General features: G+C 39.9%; 1 protein-coding gene across 9 annotated transcripts in view; it reads right to left on the bottom strand.

Annotated features, from left to right (window-relative positions):
- Positions 1-26,926, bottom strand: part of PKIB (cAMP-dependent protein kinase inhibitor beta) — a 98,898-nt gene that overhangs the window by 17,935 nt on the left and 54,037 nt on the right. For 4 of the 9 annotated variants that reach the window (XM_070223700.1, XM_023651002.2, XM_070223702.1 and 1 more), the window contains 2 exons: positions 18,717-18,786; positions 1,869-1,973 (listed from right to left, as the gene is read on the bottom strand). The exons of 3 other annotated variants lie outside the window; for them this stretch is intronic. In XM_070223700.1, coding sequence (XP_070079801.1) covers positions 1,869-1,953 — 85 coding nt within the window. In that variant the 5' untranslated portion in view covers positions 1,954-1,973; positions 18,717-18,786. The remainder of the gene's footprint in view (positions 1-1,868; positions 1,974-18,716; positions 18,787-26,926) is intronic. 2 more of the 9 variants (XM_023651005.2, XM_023651006.2) reach the window with 1 other exon arrangement.

Raw genomic sequence — 26,926 nt, 5'->3', positions numbered from 1 at the left:
TCTCAGCATGGACTTTTTCAGACTACAAGGACTACACAGTTGCAAATCTGTGAGGTTCTGCTTTTGGTAATAAACTATCGGGAGTGCCTTTTTCCCCTTTTCCACTCAAAGCAAGGCCAAGACTCACAAATATCCCTACTGTCTTTCTTTGAAGGCTGGGGTTTTGTCACATTACCTTTTGACTGAACACGTCACTCCTATCAGTGTAAACCTTATGCTGGGGACCCAATCTGACTTTTCACCCTGAGTGGGTCCTAAATTTCTTCCATTTCTCCACAAACATGGCTCTTTAAAAGAGGAGTTATGAATCACTAGGGAACCCAGGGAAGCCTTTGGGTGTAGCACTCACCTGCCTAGATTTGTGATTTCTCATTGTTCTGGGCTTATGAAGTATTCTCTTACTAATTTGCCAATATGAACATTCATTGAAAAAGAGTCGTGAAGATATTGTACCCTACACTTCAGTGTGCTGTGTACTAGGGCTTTGTAAAGAACATTAAGTCTTCCATAGTTCCAGAAAAGGAAGTTCTGGCTAAGGTTCAATGATTTCTTATTCAAGTAACAACAAGATATCTATTTCACTCAGTCACCAAAAACAGATGTGCAGTAACATAGTTGCATTATTCTTTAACAGAACTTATTTTAACTCACAGATCTCCATTTTTCCTTCACAGCAGAAAATAGTCTTGTGATTCAAAGCAAAATCATTCACTTCCACAATAAAATTTATTCTCTCTGGGGTAAATTTCCAACCAATTCATGATCATCCACAGGATTCATTCCTCCATGTGGTGGAAAGCCTAAAGTCAAGGCTCAATATTACATGCTGCCCTGACATCTCGTAAAATTAGGAGGGCTTCAAATGGCCTAATCTTAAGTTTTCCACCCCATCATGCACCCATGGATAAGGTACCCTACCAAACAACGTGCCTTATCAGTGTGACCAAGAACGGTTCATGCTTATTCCTGAGTAGTGGTTTTCAGCTCCTTGCCAGTCTGTGGAATTATTCAAACAAGGCGATCACATCTTCTTGTGGGAACTAGGAGGTACCACACTCTTTTGTTACTATAAAGTCTGCCTCCCAAAGCCCTTGGTTTTTCCCTCTGTTCCTGTGTATAATCTCCATGTGATGTCTATGATGTCCTTCTCCCTGAGCTGTGAATATATGTGACTAATGAACTTCTGTGGAGCTCATCTGTCCAGTGTCAATGCTGTGTGTTTAGCCACCTCCATATCCCCAGGGCAGGAATCTCTCCCTCAACAATGAGGTGAATAGGAGGCAACAAAAACCATTGGTGTCACAAACCACATGACATGCCTGACCACAACTGAGGACACTTGGTTAGCTTTAATTAACTGCTCTTGGCTAACTTAACTAGTTCCACAATATGGTGAAGACTGCCTGAGATAGAACCACTAGTTGCTAGCAGGCTTGGGCTGTGCCCTGTGTGGTATTCTGTTGTCTTTGTCATCCATTGTCATCTCTTTCCACCCTAAAATGTTCTTGTCCTCAAGATGAGAATTGTTATTTGACTATACCCTGGCATAACCTGGTGCTGTCAAGCCTAGCCTGTCTTCGGCAGGCAGTCTCTGATGCTCCCACATGTAAAGGCTGTGAAAACACAGTGCCTGAACCAGTCAGTGCTTCAGTCTTGCTTACCAAGGGTCAGGTTAAGTCCCAGCATCTAGCCTGGTGACCATAACTGGCTTCTTGGGGAAGCTATACAGACTCTGTTTGTAACTGTGCACATCTAGGACAGACCCAGAGATAGCCCTTTGTGAGGTTTGTGGAAAGGAAGAAGACCACCATCCCACAGAGAATTAAGCATGGCATCCTGGTTGCTCTTATTCATGCAAGGGTAGTGACCTTTCTGGTCTCCTGTGCTTCTGCTTCCCTTGCTGCTGTTGCTTGCGCTCTCCTGACCCTCAAGGGTATTGAGGTGCACATCCATGGTGGCCTGTGGCCCAGGGGCTGATGGAAAAAAAAAAAAGAGTTGGGGGGAAGAAGGAGTATTTGGTACTCAACTGCTCTTCCAATGCAAAACCCATAGCCAATGCACCTAGGCTTTGCTTAGTACTGTGCTTACCAGCACACCAAAGGGCTAATCTTGCAAGCATGGGCCTTATGGCCTCCATCCATGTCATAGACAAAATGATTTTACTGTATGAGGACCCTGACTGCAGGAAAATTGGCATTCCCTGGAGGAAGAGGCAGCCACCTGCCAGAGAGGCCACCAATCTCCTGAATCTTTCCCCATAAACACCCAGAAGGTTGGCACCACAGGTCATTGTATAGACAGAAACTGAAAGCTGCAACTTTATGTGGCTAGAAACTCAAAATATTCTCCAGGAACTTGTACAGAGAAAAGAAAAAAAGGAAGCCTGCATGACAGAAAAGGTGGGGCTGTAGCAGAGGATGGTTTTGATCTATCAAGTCTAGGTGGTAGACCCAGCAATCTTCCAGTGTACCACTCTGCTATCTATGCCTTTGTTGTAACAATGACGCTAATCCTCAGGATTATACGGAAACACTCATGGCACCCTTGTGGAACCAGGAAGGAGTTAATTCGAACCCAACTTAAGCCCAGGGTCTCTAAATCATATAAATCAATCATTGCTATGGAAGAGACCCCTAACCTTGATGACATTGATTTGAGGCTTTCTGGAGGAAGAAACTTACAAATATGATAGGGATATAGAGGAACACTCCCCCACCCCTCACCAACATAAGATAAACCAAAAAAAAAATGGAAAGAAAGAAACCTGGAGGCAGGGAGATAAAACCAACAAAAACCAAGTTACAAGGGCTCATAATCTGACCCAACTGGAGATCCAAAATTTACTAAAAGAGTTTTATACATCCAATAATGAAAGGACACTGGTTGGCTTTTGTGCCTCTACAACACAGGTTCTGAATTAACTTCAGTATCAGCTGAAATTCACCAACTGGCAAAACTTCATGGCCTTGACATGTAAGGCTAACATTGCAGTTATGCCTGGGGATCCCACTAAATTTAAACATGGTATCCCCCATAATGGAGGATTTACTTAAGGGAATTACTGAATACAAAATAGAAGACAGGTATGCCTCACTCTAACTATCAGAACTCGTCTTGCTTAAATTCCCCATGGTAACAGCACTCCTTGCCCTAAAATATCCCATAGTGGGCATGGATGCTCTGACCCAATGAAAAATAAATGAAAATTAAATTGTCTTTGACATTTACAAATTGGCTTGACAAAATGAGAACCCGTGACCCATCCCCCACCTCATCCCCATAAAAATGGTTAACACGACTCAATGTAATTTAAAACAGGGTCCTCGAGGATTAAAACTTGTTATATAACTGGTAATGAGTGAAGGGTGATTAACTCTACTGCTTCTTCACTTAACAGCCCTATCTGGCCTGTTCTTAAACCTGGAACAAATGACTGCTGCCCCACAGTGAATTGCTGCAACAGTAACACCACGGTCCCAACCTTTTCAGCCTCTACAGCCAACAACCTAATTACTAAACTTGCTGACTCCATCCAATCAGCAACCGGTAAATATTTTGCTACTATAAATTTGACTAATACGTTCCATTTAATGCCTATGTCAACAGCCTCTGCACTACAGTTTGCCTTTACCACTAAAGGGAGACAATACATGTGGACAAGGCTACTCATGGGATGCCTCAGTAGTCTTGCCATTGTACACAATCTTTACAGGCAAGACCTTGACTATATCCCACTTTCTCCAGGGGCACAGGTATGCCATTACATTGATGACATCCTTCTCCAAGGAGATTTGGTTCACATACCACTAAAGACATACAAATATTCACAAAGTAGCTCAAAAAAGGGGATGGACCATTGTCCTACACATAGTGCAAGGCCCTGCCACCTCCATCAAATTCCTGAAAGTTACTTGGTTATCTGAAGGTTGCTCCATCCCTGACATTTTCAAGAAATAGATATTGACCCTCTCAGCACCCACAAGGTTAATACAAGTCCAACATCTTTTAATCCCTTTTGGGTTCTGGAGGTAACATATTCCTCATTTACAAATTTTACTTAATGTCACTGATGCTGTTATTTACAAATTAGCCCACCTTGTAGGAGGTCCCCTCCAACAAAAGGCTCTAGAAATCTGTCCAAATTGAAATCAACAAGAACTTCAGTTCGTGCCCTCAGACACCTCTTCACTGTAGAGGTTTCAGCACCTTCTCTCAGGGTTCCTGGAGTCTCCGGACCACCTCTGATGGTCATAAGTTGCCCATGGGCTCTGACGCAAGAAATTGCTTTTTTGGCCTTGTGGTATACAGCCTTAGAGTGGCAATTACTGGCTACAGACCGGGCTCTTCTGGAAATGGAGGCTTTCACAAACCTTGAGACTGTGACCCTCTGTACCCAGCTATCTATTATGCTTTGAGTTATTGAAGCAGCACTGCAAGAGCTTGGCATAGCTCCTGAAGCCTCCTTGCTATAGGATGGAATCAAACGTGGGCATGTTCCACCTGTAGGAGGGAGTGGCTTCCCCTGTCCTCAGTCCCTTGACAGACGCCACAGTGCTGGAAGAGGTCATCCCTCTCCCAGAGCCCCTGATTACCTAAGGAGCCCCTTGGGATCAACTGAATGAACGGCAATAGGAGTTCATATACTTTACTAACGATATCATCACCATCGTAAGTGATGGCTTTCAGTGGAGAACTGCTGCGTTTCATCCCTTAACCAGAATGTCCCTCATAAAAGAGAGAACTCAAGGGTCAGCATACTTGATACACTGCAGACAACTGACAATCAGCCCCATCTGTACATTTACACAGATTCTTAGACCATTACTTAAGAGTTGCCCCCTTTTGGGTAAGAACTTTGGGAATCTCTTGCTTCATAGATACAAAACATATAAATCAAGGTAATATATTTCTCTACATATACCAAGGCCATGATACAAGGCCTCACCAGGATACTCCTTAACCCTTTCAGAGTTCTACAATCTACTCATAGTGACCAAACCACTCATTTTACTTCTCAGAATATACAGTGCTGGGCTCTTGAAGAAAGCATTCACTTAAACTCCCACCTCCCCTATAGGACACAGGCAGCCAGCTCCAGGCAGCCAGTATAATTGAGGCTTATTTAGGGACTCCATTTAAGCCACAAAATGGAAAATTCACCCCAACCCCTTGGGGATACCCACTCCCTACACCCATGCCACAGAGACCTTTCAATTGCCTTTATTGTCTATAAATGGTGACACCTCTGAAGTTCATATTTTTGATGACAACCTCACCATGTAGCCGTCTCCCTCCTAGTCAGATGCTTTCTTTGCTCCCTAAAAGTCTCTGTCATCATCAAGATTTAAATCGATGTCAAGGCATCAAGGGGTCAATTGTGCCATAAGGCTAAAAATTAAGGATTGGTAGGATGTGCTGCCTTGACATTTGATAAAATAAGGCCTCGAATGGCTTAACCCAAGCTCCCCTCCCTACTCTGCTCCCACGAATAAGGTCCCTTCACCAAACAACCCTCCTTATCAAAGGCACCAGACATGATTCCTGCTCATCTCTGAGTAGTAGGTTTCAGTTCCCTGCCTGCCTGCAAAATTATTCAAACAAACCAATCATGTCTTCCCACAGCAACCAAAAGGCACGTCATCCTCTTAACACTACAAAGCCTGCCTCCCTCAGCCCTGGTTGTCACTCTGTTCCCAAGTGCATCCCCTGTGTGGCCCTGCATGGTGTCCTCCTCCTCAAGGTTGTGGGTATAAACTGCTGTTGATCTCATCTGATCACACCTGTCCAGGGTCAGGTGTCGTGTGTTTAGCCATCTCCATGGTGGGACTCCCTCCTTCACCAATGGGTTGAAAGGCGGGTGATTAAAATGCCCTATCACAATTACCACTTTCCTTTCTCTCTTGAAATTGAGCCTTAAGTATAGAGAGGACAAAGCATCAGGTTCACATATGTCCTGTGTCCATGCTGACCTTCACTGAGTTGCAACATGCCCTGTTTTGTCATTGTGCACTGGGATCCACTGTTGTTGTCTCAATATAACCATAACCTCAGGAGGAGGTATATGCATCTGCACTGACTTTGTTCCAACCTTAGGATATTTAGGGTTCATGGTCTATTTAAACCATTCTGTGCCCTTCTGGAGGTCATCTCAGTCTCTCTCCTGCACCCCTCTGAGGGTCTGGGGACTCCATGAGGTGTCCATTGCTTCCTTTCTAGGGTTATACTAGACGTAGAGCTTCTTTAAGATGCTCAGATTCCCTGAAAACGAAAGCATAGTCCTCTCTATACTTGGATTGCCTACCTCATTCAAATTTCTAATGCTTAATCCCCCTCCAGCTCAACTCAGTGAGCTGGGGTCCTGGGCACCTTCCCAGAGACTCAGACAATGTCTGGGGCCTCATGATATCTTTCATTCTTCTCCCACCACAGCCAATGATTCAATTCTCTTCCCAGAAACACAAAAACTCTTATGTCGTCATATACTTCCTTCCCATTCTAAGGTTTGGTCTCAGTTCTCCAGTCTCAGATCAAAACATCTTTTCTCTCATAATGTCAGGTATTTCCAGAGACAACTTTGACTTTCAAGACTATGGCTCTGTTCACCACAAATCAGAAACTTCAGTGAACTCTTGTTCTAGATTATGTGTACCATTCTTTGGGAAACAGTGTCCACAGAAAGCATTAAAGGAAGTGTAAAGGAGTAAAGAAATCTTAGTTGATAATTAAAATAATTATCAGCTATACACTTTAAAACAGGTATTCTTAATTGAGCCCTTACTTAGCGAGGTAGTACATTGCTTTATATACATTATTTTACTTAATCCTTACCACAAATGTCAGAGATGGAGAGGTGGGGTTATCTCCATAACTCAAATGAGACAACTTGAATTGAATCTTTCAGATACCAGGAACTTGCTTTAAATTAGGATTTAAGCCTTATTATATGTGATTACAAAACATAGGCTTTTAGTCATTTCATTATGCTGCCTCCCTTCTAGAGTCATAGACCCTTATATATTTAGAAGAGATTATAATAGCATAGAAATACCAAGAATTATAAAGTTAAGGACCCAGAAGCTACCTAAAACTCACCTACTATACCATTTACCATATGCATGAATTATTTCATAAGGAACAGTTTCTTTCTTTGAACCACATATTCTCCAGTGTTGAACCAAACTCAAAGCATTGCTCAAGCAATTCATCTGATATGAAACTTTAACTCAATTTTGAATCTTAAAAATGAAAATCTTATGATTGAAATAATATGCACAACTTTGAACAAAAATTACTTTTTTATTGTCTTGGTAATTTTCACTAACTGTTACACAATACACGTATATAGTATAATTATATATCTACGAACACACACATTCAGATACCTTAAAATTCTTTCACAGAATAAAATGGAAGCAAGTGCCTATTGCTGGTGGTATAATCTTATGTATAATTTAATTATTGTTATTTTCAGGTGTGTCAGTTTTACCTTCCAACTTATCTTCCATGTCACAACAATTAGCAGAATTCATTGAAAATAGTAAGGGATTGATAGAAACTTTTGTTGAAAGATTCTAAGACTTTTCTTTGTTTGATTTTAGACTTTTGTTTTGCTGCACTTTATCTTTGTAGTTTTTGATTAAAATATGAAAATAAGTTGGCATTTTATGGGAGGACATCTTCCAATTAAGAGGAGAGGGGCCCCAAAGAATGCCTCAAAGGAAACCCACTATCAGAATCCCTGGAGGAAACTGACAGTTGCCTGCACTGTATTTGCCAGACCTTGTAGTCATTTTTATATGGTAAGACAAATAAATATGCATTCCCCTTGAAAGATACAATTATGATTTGTGACCTTTTCCAAGCTGCCCTAGCTCACCACACCTTCGACCGAGTCTCAGTAGCTGCTAGATGATCAGGCACTCTGCTTCATCCATCTGCTCTAACAGTGACCTCTTTCGAATTCTTTTTTATAAGCTTTGGATATTTTCTTTTTATAGCTTTGCCAACATAATCATATTACATCCTGACAACAGGCAGTGTAAATTAATTCCTCTTCTGTCTTAGGAGCCTCGCCACAGAGAAGAACCAGATTTTGCACCTCAACACTTGATTAAATTGTGGAAAGGAGAAGACAAAGAAATGAGGTCTCTGGGAAAATTGTATCTCATTTATGCCAGCCTGGAGACTCACGGAGTGAATCTGAAGCAAATTAACTCTTCGTAAGATTTTTTTTAATGTCTTGATGGGGGTGAGGAGAGCAGTAGATAGAGCAAGAGAGCACGCAAGGGTGGGCAAAAAGCCTATTTACCTGAAAGTAATCTTACGCCAGATGAACCAGAGCAGCATTTCCCAAACATGCCTGCTCCGAAGGCTCGCCTGGGAAGTCTGTTAACAATGCAGATTCCCAGGGTCTTCCCTAGAGCCTCTGACAGTATGTTTGACACCGTACATTACAAGCACCCAAGAAGATTCTTGTTGTCACACAAGTTTGGGAATAACTGAATTGAAAGTTAGGTCAGATTCTCCTCCACCTTTCTCTAATAATACACTGAAAAAAACCCATAAATCCATAAATTATGTTGCTTCAGGGTCTATAGCATGTATCACTCAAAAGAATTGACTGTTTACCAATAGTTTTAGCAAAGCATACCAATGTGTACACACAGCCTTGGGAACCTAGTCGTCCACTTGCAGACCTTATTAAAACTTTCCTTGTAGCAAATGAGAAATTAAATAAATCACAAAATTAACTTTGTCCATGCCTGCTCTATCAGGACACATACTGATGACCTTGGCTACATCAGTCGTCCCCTGCGCTCTTTCACCTTTCACTCTAATAACCAACTCTGACGCCCGCCACTAACCCAGTTTAATATGTTGTTCACTCAACATTCTATGAGAATGACTTGTTTTACCCCCAGAAGGCCATACCTCCTGGGAGGCAAGAACAAGTAGATTCTAGGTGTGGACAGTGGATAGTAGATGTGCAATGAGCACTTTCCAAATGAACTTCACATTGATCTGACAGTGTGAAATCTACATCATTTGCAGATCTTGTCTGTGTAGACAGGAAGCTTATGTTATTGAAATTGATAAAAGAGCTCTGTTGGCATTTTAAGCATTACTGCATTTATTCCTAGGTCAGCACTATGTCTGAACCAAGAAAGACCTTTCACGTCATCCTGCCACTCTGACCAGTTCACACCAGATTTTTCACTGTTATCTTTTGACATTTGATTAAGGATGCTGAAGAATTTTAGTTGGAAAAATTCCCCCACATCCATCATAATTAAAATAACTAAAGAAAATACTATAAAGCTGACTCCATTTGTAATAATCTGCAAATTAGTATAATTACAGACATTTCTCAAAGATCCTCACCAGCAGGGGCAGGTGGAAAGGAAAGGAAGCACAGATACATTGAAAATAACAGAAGAAATTGCTCACCAAAGCTTATTTAGGCTGGAGAGTCAGCCTGAGGGGCCAGAACACCGAGGATGATGTCAACTAAGATCTCTCTGGGTATATCTCAAAAACATTGTAAGAAAATGGACTAAGAAAAAGGCTGATTGAAGATCTCATTTAATTCAACTAGTATTTGGGGGGTGTCATTTATAGATGTTCATCTTCCGAATAAAAAATTCAAAAGCAATCTTTTGAAACGTAATCAATGTAAAACAGCTGTTGGTAATAGGACAAATACTGAGAAAGAATATATGAAGGCAGAAAAGGAAGGGAGAAAAGCCTGCATCATCACTTTGGAATACATGGTAGGGCACAATTTCACTACAGCACTATGTCCAGGCTCCGGCCAACAGCTGAATCCCAGACTAATTGCTTTGCGCCCTTCACCGTCTTCCTTCATCAACCTCCTCTCGTTCCCTCCCAGCCTCCACTGGGGCCCCGGATCTTCCAATGGCCTCTTCCTCTTCATCCTAGCCAAACCAGTTCTTGGAAAATATGTACCTAATTCATTCACAGGGGTATCCTCTATGTGTTCTTCTCTACAAGGAGAATTCCAGACAAACTCAGACCAAAGAAGCAAATCATTAATGGCAGCATTTCCACAAATTAGTTAATAGAAAAGGGGTGTTATTTGGGAAAGACGGAGGATTTTCCTGAATTGTCAGCATTTTGTCTTCTGCCCATTCTTAAGGCTGGTAGGGGTTATGGAGTCAAACCTGTGTTCCCAGCATCATCAATTGTGTAATATGGGGCAGATTCCTTAACCTCTTTGAGCCTCGTCCCTGCCGTGTAATGTTCCCTCAATGACTAAAGTCTCCCTGTATTTTTCCTTTGCAGTGTAGGCGGGAGAACCTCAATTTTGACAGTTTCTTTCTAGTAATTAAGTAGCTTTCAGCTGTGGCCTCTTTGATTCCTCTTACCTTACACACAAGTCTGCTGAAATCCAACCCACCTAAATTTCCCAAATAACCAGGAACTAAAGAGGAAAGTAGTGACTAAAACATATTCTACTTCACTTATAGGCATTTAAAACCAATTTACTTTACTTTTAAGACCTATGGATTTAGGTGCCTTCACTGTAGCAACCTCAAAACTTGGAGTGTTCTGAGCTGGATGGATAAAATTTACAAAAAATATATTTTGCTTGCACTAAAAATTGTGAGTTTAAAGAAAAATCGAATTAGTGTGTATGTGCTAGCTCTTGTTTCACTTGAATGAAGAGTGCTCTGGTTGTCCCTGGGTCTTTTAGTTTCAGAGGAGTTGATTCATGAGTTCCAAGCTATACAGTCCATCCTGGAACACTGAGGTTTCCAAAAACTTCGAAGCCTTGCATGCTGGAGTCTCCAGGACACAGACAATAATCATACATCACAGGGGACTGAGAGAGGAGCATTCTGGCATTTTCAGAAGCCTCTAATGCAGACGTAGAAATAATGAAAAACAATATAAATGTTCTTTTTTTTACCTACTTGTGTGTGTTGCTTTCCCCAGCAAACCCTCTGTGGAGCAGGGAGAGAAAGTAGAGTTGCCTATCTTCTGTTAACTTGAATACTCTTTATATTTTAAAGCATTGTTCAATTGCCTTGCATAATTGATTAAAATTCAAAACCTGTTTCCCAGTGAATTCTAAATCAGCAGTCTTTCTGTAGTTTGAAACCTCATGATTCTTTGATGTGTTTTTAACATAAGCTAGCCCAGTCATAGCAGCATATTTTTACTGAGTAAATTTTTTTTCAGAGGCATTTGTTCAACTGAGGTCAAGTAGAGTGGCCATTTTGCTGCTGTATTAATGCATGGGGTAAACTCTTTTGAGCCTAAGAATCTTCTCTTTCTTTTAACCCTTTCTATGACTTGCCTTCAGCTTTATCTGGGAAACATATGTTGTCATTCTCATCTCTATTTCTCATATACATAGTATTAATTATAACTGTAAATAGAATTTTTAGTCTTTTTAAAACTGCAGCTTTTTTGTATCTGCACTCTGGCAAAATCTCTCCCTTTTTTTTTTAGTGGCGACTCTCATTTTTTTTAAATTAAGAGTAGTGATGGAAACATATGATTCAGCTCCTAAGTCTGTCACCATCTATAACTGGGAGCAAGTGACTAACTTTTCATAACACATTTTTAATGACCCGTGAAGTTCAGTAGCTGGGTGAAGATTAATAAGTGTGTTTTCTAAAGTTAAAAATATGTAGAAATATCTCAATGGGCTAATTTTGAATATTGAGATGTAAGATTTTGCACAAGAGACTCAAATGTCTGTCTGACCTTGACCACTGCGTACCTAATCCAGTTTCTTTTTCTTATTTTACAATTCAATGGAATTGATGCAAAGTCAAACTAATCAATGCTATCATAGACGGTTAAGAGAAAAACAAAACAACTGACAATCCATAAGTAACTTGGAGATATATGAGAATTGTGGAGCTAGAAGACACTTTAGTCATCAGCAAATTAATAAACAAAAAGTAAACAAACAAACAAAGTAACCCTGACTTCAGAGATAAGGAAAAGGCAATCAGATTACTGACAGGACAGAGATCTGGTTGATTTCAGAATAAAGTTTAGACATCATGTTACTGGACATCTGAAACAGTACTTATCCCACAATAATGGTAGTTTCTAATGTTTTCAAGGATAAAATCACTTTTTAACATCAGACCCCCTGTGGACATAATGAGTGTAATTCGTAAAGGAAAAAGGGCCAGCCTCTGGGCAGGGATGGGGAGGGGGGGGTAGGAGGGGTGGGGAGGGGCTGGGAGAGGAAGGTAGATCTTCTGCTACCCCTCTCTATGACGACCAGGGTTTCATGTGCTTAGGGGAGGGTTTCTGACTGCAAAGTCTATTAGGGAAAGACATGTCCATATCTTGACCTTGAGTCTTGCTTAGAAGTCAATTTGTGTTCTTCTAGGGCTTTATGAAAAAAATCACCCACTCCTTTGATTGGCAAACTCTCTTGCTTGGGAGTAGATTGTTGGAGTGAAAGAGGCTTGGTTAAATGAGAATCGCACTTTGGAAAGATGAAATTCAGACAATAAAAGTTACTCATTGTTGCGATTTGAAAGTTATATCCATTGAGGACTGAATTGCAGATCTGCCAGAATATAACAATCACAACATGTACTGATTTATCATGTGCAGGGAGAGATTCTGGCCTAGATTTCAAGGAGGCAAGACAAGACTGAAGCAGGCTTTGCCTATAGAAGGTGTGTAGACACCTGAATCAAAGTGACAGGCTGGACACCAAGGAGAGAGCCAAATAGTGGGGGACCCCTGTGAACAGGCAGTTAATGGACTCTAGTAGTAATGATGTCAAATATCCAATTCTAAATTTCCCATTTCTGCACTATAATTCCGGTAAAGTTTACTATGCACTGCAACCATCTAAGTGACATCTCTGTATTGGGAAACAAAGGGAGGATGCTGAGGACAATCCTAAGGTGATGTGGACTAGAGAGCACTGTAGCAGCACCAAAATCTTTAGGAGACAGCAGGAACTGGGGATCAGAGAGACCAGAGCACCAGACCAGAGAAAGTGGCAGATAGCATGCAGAACAGATTCACAGAATCAGGATTCTCAGAAATACTAGGTGTGGGGAAAACAAAAAGATTGTATACTCTGTAGTATGGGAGCTACAACTGTGTTTATTGAGGTTTAATGGCAAGATGATCCCTCAAGGTTGGAGAACCTACAGTCTTTAGATATCTGTTGATTGAGAAAATATATAATGGATGAAAAGGTACTATGAAATAAATATTTCAAAGAAATTAATTCTTATTTTTATAGTAATAATCTGTATATATTTGAAAATGGTAGTATATATAGTATGTGACAGTATTTATTTGGACACAGATATATAACTTTGTGGACCCCTCTAATAATTCTACAGAATCCTAGGAGACCAAGATCCCCAGGTTGGCAAACGCTGGACTAGATCATAAATCATGGCCCTAGTGGCCAGCACCCTGTCTCCTGTAACAACTGTAACTCTAATCTCTAACATGTGAGCCTTCCTCCACCTAATTTTAATTCCTTCCTTCTTCCGTGTATAATTATGGACTATTCAAGCTAAAAGAAAATTGTTTAGCACTCACCTAATCTAATCCCTTCAGTTAGCTCTTTGAGACTGAAAGACTATGTAACTATGATGGTCAATGTTCAGTAAACAATTCCAGGGGGTTTCAGCAATATATCTGGAGAATAGAATGGAAAAACCTTTTATGCTAGATTCTATCCCACAGTCCAATCATTTGTTTAGTCCAGAATCCTGGGAGCCAATATTGAGCACTCACAGCCCACCTCCGCATGAGGGCTATAGGCTGACACATTAGTGGCATCCTTCTCTGGGCCTTTTCCAAGTCTCACTTGTCAGACTACAATAGGCACATGGCACAGAATCATTCTAGAGGGAAAAACATAAAATATCACTCCTGAAAATTCTAAATTATTTTCAGCGAGGCTGGGATGGAAAAGTCTCACTTAATTAGCAAGTGCAATAAAGACGTGACATTTAAAAACAAATTATAACACATTTCCATCCTTCATTGGTACACTGAATAATGACATACTGTTTTTTTATGGTTGTCATTCCCAAGTTTTAATTGCTTTGGTTTAATTGGTTTAATCCAAAAAAATGTCAATTTGGTAATTACCCCTATGCTGTTGGAATTAGTGTCATTTATTGAGCAAAATAAAATTGACTTCAGAAAGGGAAAATCAATTACAATACAATACCAGGGGAAATACTATATCATTGAGGTATTAAAAGAAACAATATGGTATGTGACTGAAACTCAGTTTATTTTGTGAGATTAAAAGAAAATGTTCTTTTTTCAATTCTAAACAGTAATATACAAAATAATCAAATATAAGTTAGTTAACCCAGAATCACTTTCATTCAATTATAAATTTATTAATTCAGCTGGAAAATATCTTTTCAGTGCCAATTATGTGCCTGGCAAAACAGTTATACAACTGCTCTCATGGATTCTAATGGGTAAGAAAAAATAATCAACAGAAATCCTTGTAAGAATACAAAGTGTGGTGAGTCTTAGATGAAACACTACAAGGTGTTATGTGAGTGTATCAGAACCTGACTCATTGACAATAGGAGCTGAGATATGAAGGAAGAAAAGGGGCTAGCTGGTATAGAGGTAGAAAAAGAGGATTTTATGCAGAAGAGAAGAGCAAAGCACAGTTTAGGAACTGAAGGAAGGCTAGTGTGGCCAGGGTACAGAGAAGAAGGTTGAAACTGGCACAAGATGAAGTGGATCAGTTAGCAGGGGCCACATCATTGAGGCGTGTTAAGGATGTGGTCTATCCTAACAGCGATGGGAAGTCATTGAAGGTTTTTAAGCTGTAGCGTGAAAATCAAAATTGAACTTTGGAAAGATCACTTTGGCTGCAGCAAATGGAAAAGATTGGGAAAGAAGAAGAGTAGATTCAAGAGATGAGTCTGGAGGCAACTGCAGTATTCCAAGTGAGAGGTGATGATAAATTCGAAGGTAGAGTTTATACCTTCAATTTAAAAATCCACAAAGTCTAAAGTTATTTTCGGTCTATAAGTGACCTATTTTCACAGGATTATATGTGTCAGAGCTAAAAGGAAAGCAGAGTGATACAACAGAAGGTACGTGTGCTTTAGAACGAAATACACCTTGCCTGAGCACTCTGGTCTGAACTTTTGGCTCCACTACTTAATAGCTAATGGACCTTATGCAAGGCATTAGGCTCTCTGAGCCTCAGCTTCCGCATCTTTTGAGTGCACATAATAATACCTCCCACAGCTGAGAAGATTAAGTGTGACAACATGTGTGATATTCTCAGCATGTGGAAGGCCAGTTAATATTGAAGAGCCCCAGGACAGATCAGCTGGTCTCATTCCCTACGTTAGAGATCTTCGTCTTCCTTTTGAAGCCTGTTCCTCCTCCTGGGTTTTCTTTCTCAAGGAACAGCACCATAATCCACCCAGTTGCACAAGTCAGAAGCCCAGGAGGCATCCTTTTCCCTCATCCTCCATGATCATCAAGTCGTAGAAGCTATGCTCCAAATAGCTCTTCAGGTGATGGACTGACTGCTCTTCTCACCCTCCTTTACCGCCCTAGTTAAGGTCTGCAGCCTCTCTAGATTATTCTCTTCACATATTATCCTGCTCAGTTTTGTTGCCCTCTAGTCCATTCTTCACATCAGCCAAGCAAATCTCACTATCAGCTCCTCAGTCATTCCCCTTATTCAAGGAAAAATTCACCCAGTTCCTTGGCCCAACACCACACTACATGATCTACACTCTGCTCACTTCCCAGGCTCACCTCTTGCCACTCCTTCCCCCGACCCCGGTCCAGCAGTTGAAAGAAACTGCTCCTCCTTCAGTACTCTCTTCACCTCAAGATCCAGGCCAATGGACAGACGCATTTCCTCCTTGCTGGAGCGCTCTCCTTCCAAAGCTTCTCTTCACCGGTCAACAACTACTCAAAACTGAGGCCTCAGCTCAGACAGCACTTCTTCTGGGATGCACTTTTCCTCCATCTGACTATCCCAGTATGTAGGATGCCAATAACATGAATTTCATTATCAACTGAGAGTCTGACTGGCTTGCCTGTGGTCATATAGGTCTCCTGCCACATGTTGCAGTGTCCCTTTCTCTCCATTGTGCTGACACCTGCCTTATAAATTTCAATTGCCTCAGCTCTCTTCATTAAGCCTTAAAAACATTCCCTTCATGTGGTTTCAAAATGTTACACCACCTATACTGTGGGTTGTGATTTCTGCACCCAAAACAGATCAATGTAATTTCCTCACCAAAACCTTCTTTGACTCCCTCAGAAGTGGTAGCCGTGTCTCCTGTGGCTCTCTCTCAAGTGCTCCGCAGCAGTTTTCATGTTGGCCTCCCCATGATACTGTGAGCTCTTCTGAAACTAGGACCATGCTGGATTCATTTCACATCTCTGGCACCCAAGACCGTTCTTGGGACAGAGTAGTAGTTAATATTTGTTTAACTTAATGGCACTCCAGAAATGAATAGTGTTGAAATCAGGGCAACTAAAGTGATGTAATGGACACCATGAAAAAAAAATATGCAAGAATAAGATGCACTAAATGATGATGGTTCTGCCAGGAAGAGATATGGAGCTTGAGAAAAGACATGGACAGCTCTGGCTAAGATAAAGATCCAAGAAAGGGACAGAGGGGTTAGTTGATCGTGTAGTGGCGAGGTGTGACCCTCACTTTCTTCCTCCATGAAATAAGAAGTTTGAATGAGATGGCTCCAACAGTCCTTTCTCAATCAGGAATTCTGCAATTCGTTGGTCTGGCACTTGGATTTACTTAAAGCAGCTATGCAATCCAGGGTGAGACTGTCAATCTGGTTACTGCATGCAATGTAGACATCCCAATTCATCCTTTTCATTCCTGTAACTTCATCTGGACTAGACGAAATTGGATAATGATATCCCCTTATCCACATATGACAAGCAGAGCCAAAAGCTTTATCAATAAAAAGTCAGAGATACAGTGAGGCTGGAAAGCAGTGGTTTGCAAATATCAAAATCGGCATGGCACCCTTTTGAAAATCCCAGATCCAAAGCCTTGCTCCAGATCTGCCAAATCAGAATCTCCAAGGTGAAGCCTTAGGAATATGTATTTTTTTACAAAGCTCCCACAAGACTTTAATAATCAACTAGTTTGGGGACCATTTTTAAAGGAAAACAGGTGTTTCTCAAAGGGTAATCTGTAGATCACTTTCACGTGAATTATCTAAGATGCTTGTTAAAAATACTGGGAATGTGGTCAATACGGATTTTAACAATTCTTTTACTGATTTTATAAACATCAACTTCATCCACAAAATAGCTTATATATGCTGACAAACGACATCATTATGTGGACAAAACCTCAAAGTCTATGAAACAATATAGTAGAGAGAGGAAATTCTGATAGCAGTCTAGGTTTATTTCATTATCATCTATATTGTATTGTTTCATCATTTCATTTAGAGTTCAGGTAACTTGCCCAAAACCACAAGACTCATAGATTGATGCATTGGAACTGAAAATTAATGCCATATAGCTAAGAAACAGCCAATATTGCTACAGAATGTGTAAGTAAGAGTTCAGTACAACTTTTAATTAAACAATTTGCTGAGATCTTATCTGATGAAGCAAGTTAGCAACATGTCTCAGTTTCTGTTGGTTGGTTTTGTTAGCTACTACGCAAATGTTACTGTCATTATAATAACCAAGCCAAGATAAAATGACTATTACCTACTAAGCAACAATGTTTCAGAGATTTCCTGCTATCATAAAATGATCTAAGGCAGCCATCATTTCTCGTCAACACCTTCAAACACAAATACAGTTGAGAAGCCCAGCTCCATGCTGCCCAAAGTCTTACACACCTAACATGGAACCCTCCCAGCTCCAGACCTTAAGTTACCTGACTCTGCTTCGTTAATCTCCTTCACACCACAGGTCCTAGACTCCATGCTCTGCAACTCAATATGCCGACTATTTGCTTTAGTGCTGGAATAAGACTACAGTAGACTTGAAATGTTTTTCAACAAACAAAATACAAAATGCTACTACTACAGAGATCTTTTTAGGAAAAAGTATTTTTTTTCTCACTGGTTCTTCTCAATTCCTGTAATAAAATAACTCTTGCTAAGTTGAAATAGGAAGGATCTCCCAGATTCTCCATTCTTGAGTTGACCAGTTTGGGGTATAGCACAATAATAGGCATTTCAAAAACATGGTGAAACTGAATGGACCTTAGCTATTATAAGACTCAGCTTTGATTTTTCAAAAATCCACTAAAAATGTTAATGGAAAATGCAAAGTTGTCCAAAGCCACGTAACTTTTAACAGAGAACAAATTCTTCCCTTTTCTGTGTTCACACCCTACCCTTTTCCTCTTCCTTCCCACTGATGTTTCAGACTTTCTAAAAGATGTGGACATACAGGTATTTTCACAAAACGGAAAAAGTAATGAAAACAACACAAAGAAAGAGAAATTGCCAAAAAATAAATCAAACATTCACTAGCTGTAGCTAGATTTGGTAAAGATTTTTTGACTGAGGTTTTGATTTTTTTGTTTTGATTTCTGAGTGGTGATTTCTGTGTGTGTTTTACTCTCATTCAAATTTCGCATGCCAACTCAGATTTTATAGCTATATGCTATCAAGTGTTTTACTGAGGGAGCCAATTCTTCCATAAAATCAATATCTAATTTCCTAAATAAAGAAGAAAAGGATACTTACAAATCTCTGATTAAAATATGCTGTTATTTCTAAGACAGGTTTAGGAAGAAACTCTGATAAACTTTCTTTCCTGTAAATTAAAAGAAAACAAACCATGAAAGCCAGAAAAGGTAAAAACATCCAGATAGATTATCACATTTTAATCATCTTGTCTGTGTGTGTGTGGTTTTTTTTTTTTTTAGTTAAAACTGGTAAACACCATGACTCTCCTGACTTCCTTGGGAAAGGCAGACCCTTTAATTCTACAAAAAAATTTTCCATTAAAAGTCAAAAAGGCTTCATTTCAAACAACAGGTATTAGTACGTAGGACTGCCACCTACGAAATGCAGTGGATAATTACTTCATCAATGCTTTTAGGGATTAATGTCAAGTTGAGAAATTCATCACCTAAAAACGACCAACCAATACAGCAAAGAGGCAGAGAAAAATGGCTGTAACAAAATACTTATCATGACGACACCTTTGGGAGGTTGTGGAAACTTATTGTGCTTTTAGAATATGACTGTAGAGAATGGTCTGCATCTTTTAACTTCCCTGAGACATTGTACCAGTATCCCCAGCACACACATAGGGACCGTGTGGAAGGAATCCAACCACTTCACTCCTAGAAACTAAGATAAACTACATACATATAATTCCTGTTGACAGAATGGGCCCTGTATCTTGGGGCTTAGCACCTGACACAGGAAAGGTGAAAAATATTAGGAGTATGAACCATCAGTATTCTCCTCAGCCACTCAGAGCAATAGGACACTTTGCAAATTCCCTCCACCACATTCCCACTGCCTTAGTTCAGACTGCCATTCACTCTTCTTGGACAGTTGCATCACGTCCCAAATTATTTTCTTACACTCTTTCTTGCTTTCTGCAACTTTATTCTTTACACAGATGTCAGTGGAATTATTTCAAAGTTAATCTGCTTATGATTATTCTATGATTAATCCTTCACAGCCTTCCCATCACCCACAGGATCAAGCCCAAACCCTTCACAGGGTGCATCGTACCCTCCAGGAGTTGGCCCCAGGCTACCTGTCCTTCATTTTCACCCACGCTTGACCTGTACCCATCCTAAAGCTGTGCAGTCACACCCAGCCAATGGCACCCCTGTGCCTTGCTCATATTGCCCCAGAGGCTGAGGTTCTTTGCCCTCAATCCCAACGCCCCCACCCCCGCCATCCCCTGGCTAACATCTATTCATACCTTCAGGGGTAACCTGGGCACCCTTTCCCAGAAGGCTTCTCTGCCTCCTAGGGCTAGGTAGCTTCCCTCCTCTGTGTTCTGAAACACTCCGGCATATTTCTATCATCGAATTTATCACATACATTATAAATTTCTGATTAGTGTCAGCCTTCCTGTCCCCACCTCACATAAGTTTTTTAAGCCTTTTGAGGACATGGGCTGTGACTCATTTGTCTTGTACGATGTTTTGCACGTGGTAGGAGGAATGCAATAAATATCTGTTGAATGTCAAGGTGCATGAAGTGCTTTTCAGACTCAGAGCTGCCTGCATGCATATTTTATCACCCTGGAAGAATATTAAAATCAAAAGTAAACATCTTTTAATGTCGTTCCTATACCTAACTTCTCATATAGTTTTGGCTGTTCCTCTCACTCTGTCTCTAGGTCTGTTTCCCTTCAGTGAGGCCTCTTTGTTGAGGCTGAATATAAGGAACCGAGAAGAGGAAGAGAAAAAGAAATGAAAAAAAAAGATCATATGGGAAGTAGTTAAAAAATAAAAACTTAGAAGCTTCAAAATTTATGTAATGTAACGTAAACATGCATCCCTAAAAAAACGAGATTAAGAAAACATATTTTTTTTTTAAAGATTGGCACCTGGGCTAACAACTGTTGCCAATCTTCTTTTTTTTTTTTTCTACTTTTTCTCCCAAAGCCCCCAAGTACATAGTTGTATATTTTTAGTTGTGGGTCTTTCTAGTTGTAGTATGTGGGATGTCGCCTCAACGTGGCCTAATGAGCGCTGCCATGTCTGTGCCCAGGATCCAAACCTGCAAAACACTGGGCCGCCGAAGCAGAGCATGCAAACTTAACCACTCGGACACGGAGCCAGCCCCGAAAACATATTTTTAGAATCCTAATTTTTCAAACATTTGCATGCAGCTTTTGGCAAAGATCTAGAAGAAACTGCAAACAGGAATCCAGTTTAAAGTCAATTACATAAAACTAAACACTGTTATTTGTGCTGCTAAAATTCATGTTTTAAAAAAAACAATTTCTATTCCTTTTCCATAATTAAATCTGTGCTTTCATTTTATGAATTTTCACCTCTCTGCCCATTGCAAGAGAATCAAAAAGCAACAAATAAACAGAAGAGTGACATAGTTATTTTTCCCTTTCCACTTCTTTGCAGTTTGTTACATCAAAATATACTTATGCAATGGATTTTGAAAATAATATCCCATACACATTTTTGATTACTCACACACATAAAAATTCAGATTTATGGGGGATATGCTAAACACAAATATGCTAAAGATTAAGACACAGAGAGTCTCTACTCATCCTTTAAGTTATCAAAGATCAAAAATTTTACTAATGAGGGCAGCCCGGTGGTGCAGTACTTAAGTTCAGTGCATTCTGCTTCAGTGGCCCACGTTACTGGGTTTGAATCCTGGGCGCGGACCTACACCACTCATCAAGCCATGCTGTGGTGGTGACCCACATACAAAATAGAGGACGATTGACACAGATGTTAACTCAGGGTCAATCTTCCTCACCAAAAAAAAAAATTTTACTAGTGAAAGAGAAGCAATTCCTGAAAAGGTTTCAAGAACAGTGGCATGCCCCAACAAGGAAAACAAATTTTTTTTGAGCACACATCTCCTATTTATGAATATTTATTTTTATAAATTATAAATATTATTATACTAATAGACTAATATAATTTATATGCTCTGTTATAACTATTATATATGTTAAATGCATTAACAGAAATTTAAAACAAAATAAAAATATAACTAGGTGTTCTTCCTGTTCTTCAATATAGGATGCAGAATTTGCAGGACGTTGCTACCACACAAGGCCTAAATCTCTCCATTATCCTTCTTGGAATTACAATTAAATCTAGAGAAACTCTGGTGATATTTATGGCAGCTAAGAGATACCCAAGGCAAAAAAGCCAGTGGTCTCACTAAGGGTGACGTACACCTTGCAGGGTGACCAGATCAAGGTGTGGGTGGATATGCAGAAATCCATGTTAGAAACACACGCACACTCAGAATTGTGAATTAGCAGAGACCTTGAAAATTACCTAGTGCTGTGATTTTCTTTTTTAGCTGAGGATTTCTCCCCCATCAAATGAACTCTTTAGGAAATGGAGAATATATAAGATGAATATGAACTGAATTGCTCTGGCTAACTGCAGCTTCAGGGTCTGAGGCTCCACCCACTCTCTCTTCCTCCTCCTCTCCTCCCCCTCCAGAGGTGTAGTTTGAAGCCTACAGGACTACACTGCCATTTTAGAGATGGGGCTGCCAGGCTGCAGATGGAACAAGACCAGCCATTTCAAGACAACATAATAAAGTAGATAAAGTGGTTAATCCTGGGTGCTTGTCCATCTTCCCTTTTGTTGTCTCTACTTGTTTTCATGGACTGGCTTCCCTGCATGTCCAAATCTTATCTCAGTTGTAAACATAAATATTTACACTTTGAGCTGATGGTAATTAAGGTAATTTTTTATTATAGGTTTTGGTAAAATAATGAATACCTATTTTCTCTTTGAAATATATATTTTCTAACTTGAAAGTTTTAATGATTTAAGCAGCCATTCACGTCAATATGCAAATAATGTGTGTAAAGGAGAAGGACCCAATACACCTCAGACACAAGATGTCAGGGGGTCCCCAAAAATCTCAGAAGTCAAGGTAAACAATATTTTAATGCAGCATTTTTTACAAATAAAAATTAGTGCAAAAAATCCATGATGAGGGGCTGGCCCCGTGGCCGAGTAGTTAAGTTCTCGCGCTCCGCTGCAGGCGGCCCAGTGTTTCGTTAGTTCGAATCCTGGGCACGGACATGGCACTGCTCATCAGACCACGCTGAGGCAGTGTCCCACATGCCACAACTAGAAGAACCCACAATGAAGAATACACAACTATGTACCGGGGGGAGAAAAAGGAAAAAAAAAAAAAAAATCTAAAAAAAAAAAAAAATCCATGATGAACAAAATACCAAAACTTTAATTAAATAAAGATTTGACCCTGCACTTGTACCATTCAGCCTCTTCTCCATCACCCTAGCCCTGGAGCTGGTCCAGCGACTTCTCCGGAAGAATGAAGTACAAATACAAAAATGACATCAAGTTAGTTGTATTACATAAATGTGTGCCTCGACAATACCTAGGACTGTAGAAGGAGAAGGAAACGCAGTTGGAGGGCAAGCCCAGTCGAGGTGTATTGTGTGAGGTAGACCTTTATACCTCAGTCTGTGGGACTTAGGCTGAGGTTAAGTTGACCGGAAACAAATAAGCAACTAGAAAATCTAACACGTGAGGTAATACTCAGTCCACGCTTGCATTTGAGGTGTTCTAAATTTCAATGAGCTACCAAATCTATTATAGCTGCTTCAATAAGCATTCTTTTCTATTCTTGTTTTTAAAGGCAAACCACAGTTCTAAACACAGGTTTCACAAACCTGAAAGTCCAAAATGTGAACATCATCTGCTTCATAAAAGCAAAATTAACCACTTCAACTTCAAGATCTGGTTTTAAAAGGCTGTTCTTAAGATACATTTAACCTCTCAAGCATTACAATGGCAAAAACAACCATCAGAAATGAATCATTGTGACATTAGAAAGCATGGACAGTCATGAGGATGTTTTCTCTCCACAGAACCCAAAAAAACTAGCTTAGGAAAACAAATGACTCCAGCCTGAGAGCTAGTAGGCACTCAACACATATTTACTGGATAAATAAATGAACTAATGAATGAATAAAAGTTTAAAGAAGACTGGAAAAGGAGAATAGGACCAGATTATAAGAGCATTGAAACAGAGACTTCATGTTGTGGGCTATTAAGCTGAGGTTTAACAAGAAAAAAAAGATGGCTCTTCAAAAGAAAGAATGGGTGAATTGATAGTGAGCAAACAGTCAATCCAGCTGGAAGTAAGCTATAAGTCTCTAGAAGTAATCCTGGCATTGGGCAACACAGGTCCACCAAAGGGATGTAAAATTGGATGAAGGAAGGTGTGGCAGATACTGCTGGTTGGCCCCCAACAGCTTGGCTCCCCTTCTTCTCTAGAAATAGAAAGTTTAGCTGGGTACAAGGACTTTAGCTAAGGACCCTGTTACCAAGCCTCTTGCAGCTACATATGGCCATGCAACTAGATTTTGTCATTAAAACATAAGCTATGAGCAAAAAGGATGTATTCCATTTCTGGGGTTATACCCTAGAAGAGTGTGGCCCTTCCCTCCTCAGCTCCTCTTTCTGAAAACTGGACTGTGTCTGTGGTGGTGAGCTATCAATTGCCAAGTGGCAAGGACAATACCTAAGTGATGACAAAGCAGCAAGATGGAAGAAGCCTGCAACCTTAACACAGTTAAGCTACTATACCACCCCTGAACCATCTACCTGGGCTGTACATCAGACAGAACTAAACTTACATTGTGTTTAACCCATTGTTTCTTTTGGACTTTGTTATAACTGTCAAACCAATGTCTTGACTAATACAGATGAATATAAAAAAAATTTGAAAATGGAAAAAACCATGGAATGTGGTGATAGGCTACAGTGAATGAAGGGGAACAACGAACTGAAACAATTTCAAGGTTTTATGTTTAGGGATAAACGGACAAGATACTGTCCTTTCCTAAAACTATGATAATGGAAGCTAGTTCCCTACACAAAACAACAGTTGAGAAGGAGAGCTGGTGGAGGTTAGATGGTGGCCATCACTAAGCAGTTGGAACTATGGGCCTGGAACTCAGACAGGAGGAGAAAATGGAAAATGGAATTTCAGTGATTTTGTATAGTACGGATAGTTGAAAAGATGAGAATTGATGGAATCTCAGGCTAAGAGAGATCAGAGTATGCCAAAAACTGAACAATAGGATGTTATCTCAAAAGGCAGGAAGAGGAAGCAGTAATCAGCAAGAGAAAAAAAAGAACATTATTACATTAATAAGAGAAGCGTAATGATTGAAAACATGGAACAAAAGACTTAACTTTAACCCAAGATGACAAACTAATTTAAAAGGAATTTGATGTGATTTAAACTTCTTAAATCTGTTTAAAAGTCTCATGAAAATTTTAAAGTAATCATCCCTTGAGATAGACAAGCTTTCATCAGGATTCTGAACAAGGCAGGTCTCAATCATGCTTTAGTTTCAATTTAAATTTCCAGAATTCCAGGGGAACAAAGAACAAACAGGTACTTACATCATTCTCTCCTTTCTTTATTCTCATAATAGAGGAAGGAATGAGGTGAGAGGAGTAAAGGAAAATTAAAGCAGAAGTGTTTTGCTACTGTCCTCATTCTTTCTAGGCAGATGATGTTTGTAAGTGGAAATGACAAACACACAAAAGCCTCCTCCCCGACTTTTATGAAGTTATATTCAAAGTTACAGTGGATCTAAACTTCAAATTTACGCTTTGAAGTTAACACAAAGTTGGCAGCATGGAAGTCAACTGTTACTATAAGAAGCAAGAGTTTGGGAATCTGTATCATTTGCCAGATGCCTTCCAATTACTGGAAGGTCACTGTCATTCCAGAATATTCAGGTAACGTTGTTGTAACATGCCTTCCAGCAATCCTTCCCCACCCGGCCTCGATCATCCAACCAGGAGGAGTCAGACCAAAGTTTTCTGGTTTTCATCCTACTATCCATGTCAGATTGTTGAAGCTCACCACCATATTAACTTTTTCCTAGATGATTTTCTCTTTATCTTTAGCCTGCAGAATGTACATTATCACTACCCAAGGGACATCAGAGAAAATTCCAGGATTCTTTACCACTACGTTTTCATCGAAACCAATCATACAAATTCACTTGGTATGAGAAATTGATATTCCTCTGCATTCCTTTGAAGAGAAGTCTGTTAGTAATTTCCTTTCTTCTTCACATAGTGATTGCATTATCCATGGTCTTTACACTGTTTCGGAGACTGTTTTTGTCCTTGTTGCTTCAGTGTTATACTGGAGTTTCATAATCTATCTTTTTAAAAGTCCTTAATACTGGCTCAAATTTTGGGATTCCATATCTCCTCTTTTTATTTATATATATAATGACCAGACACGACTACTCAGTCCTTCAGGTAAATCAAGATGGGAAGGCCTATCCGAAAATGACCTCTCCTTTATAGATCATTGCCAAATATCTGAACAAGGGTTGCTGTACACCATCAAATCAGCTTGGGAGAAAAAAGCTTTTTTCTTATTTTGAGTTGGTATCAGCGAAGAGTGGAGGGGGCAGGGGTGGAGGCAGGAGGGAAGATCCTGTTTCACGGTACTTAGTATTCAACACGCAAAATTGTCATGCTTCACTCTCATCTGCTCTGCCCATCTCCTCGAGTGGTTTGTGTGGTTTTAGAATTCCTGGCATTTGACATATAATCTGAAAGCCACTCTGATCATTCAGGAAAGCCCCTCTCTCTACCCTCTCACCATGCGTCCTATGAAAACCACACCACTAAAGCACCAGAGGCACATTTCTTATAAGCTACTCACTGCTTCTTCATGTTTGCTTGCAAAGCTCCAATAAAGGAAGTAACTTTTAAATTTTTCCAACAATATTAAACTTCTTAGCCTATTTTACTTTCTTGCCTATATCATAATCCTAAAACACCAGGAAATCAGCTCATAAGCCCCTGATGTGTTCCACACGACTTCCAACATTTTAATAGGTGTATCTTGGGCTGAAGAGAAAACTGTTAGCCATCATAGTGAATAAAGTAATTCTGAAGTTAATAATAAAAGAGAGTTACAATTTTAAGTACTAATCCCAAGACTGCTCCATCCATACTAGCTGATTTAGATCTGGCATTCAAACATTGATGCTCACAAAAGAAAGCCAGTAAAAACTGCTATATACGAAAGTGAATATACCAACTCTTTGGGAGGGAAGGGAACAAATAATTGCTGAGTGCCCACGATTTTCCAGATGATTTAAGCACTCTCACTGAATCCTTAAAAAAGCTCTCAGAAGGAAATATTAATACCACTGGATGCCTGAAGGAGCCTGAGTTTGTATGGAG

The sequence above is a fragment of the Equus caballus genome, chromosome 10 (genome assembly GCF_041296265.1).
Source record: "Equus caballus isolate H_3958 breed thoroughbred chromosome 10, TB-T2T, whole genome shotgun sequence".
In the NCBI taxonomy this organism is placed as follows: Eukaryota; Metazoa; Chordata; class Mammalia; order Perissodactyla; family Equidae; genus Equus; species Equus caballus.
The sequence above is the reverse complement of the archived record's forward strand: the minus strand, read 5'-3'. Positions and strand labels throughout refer to the sequence as shown.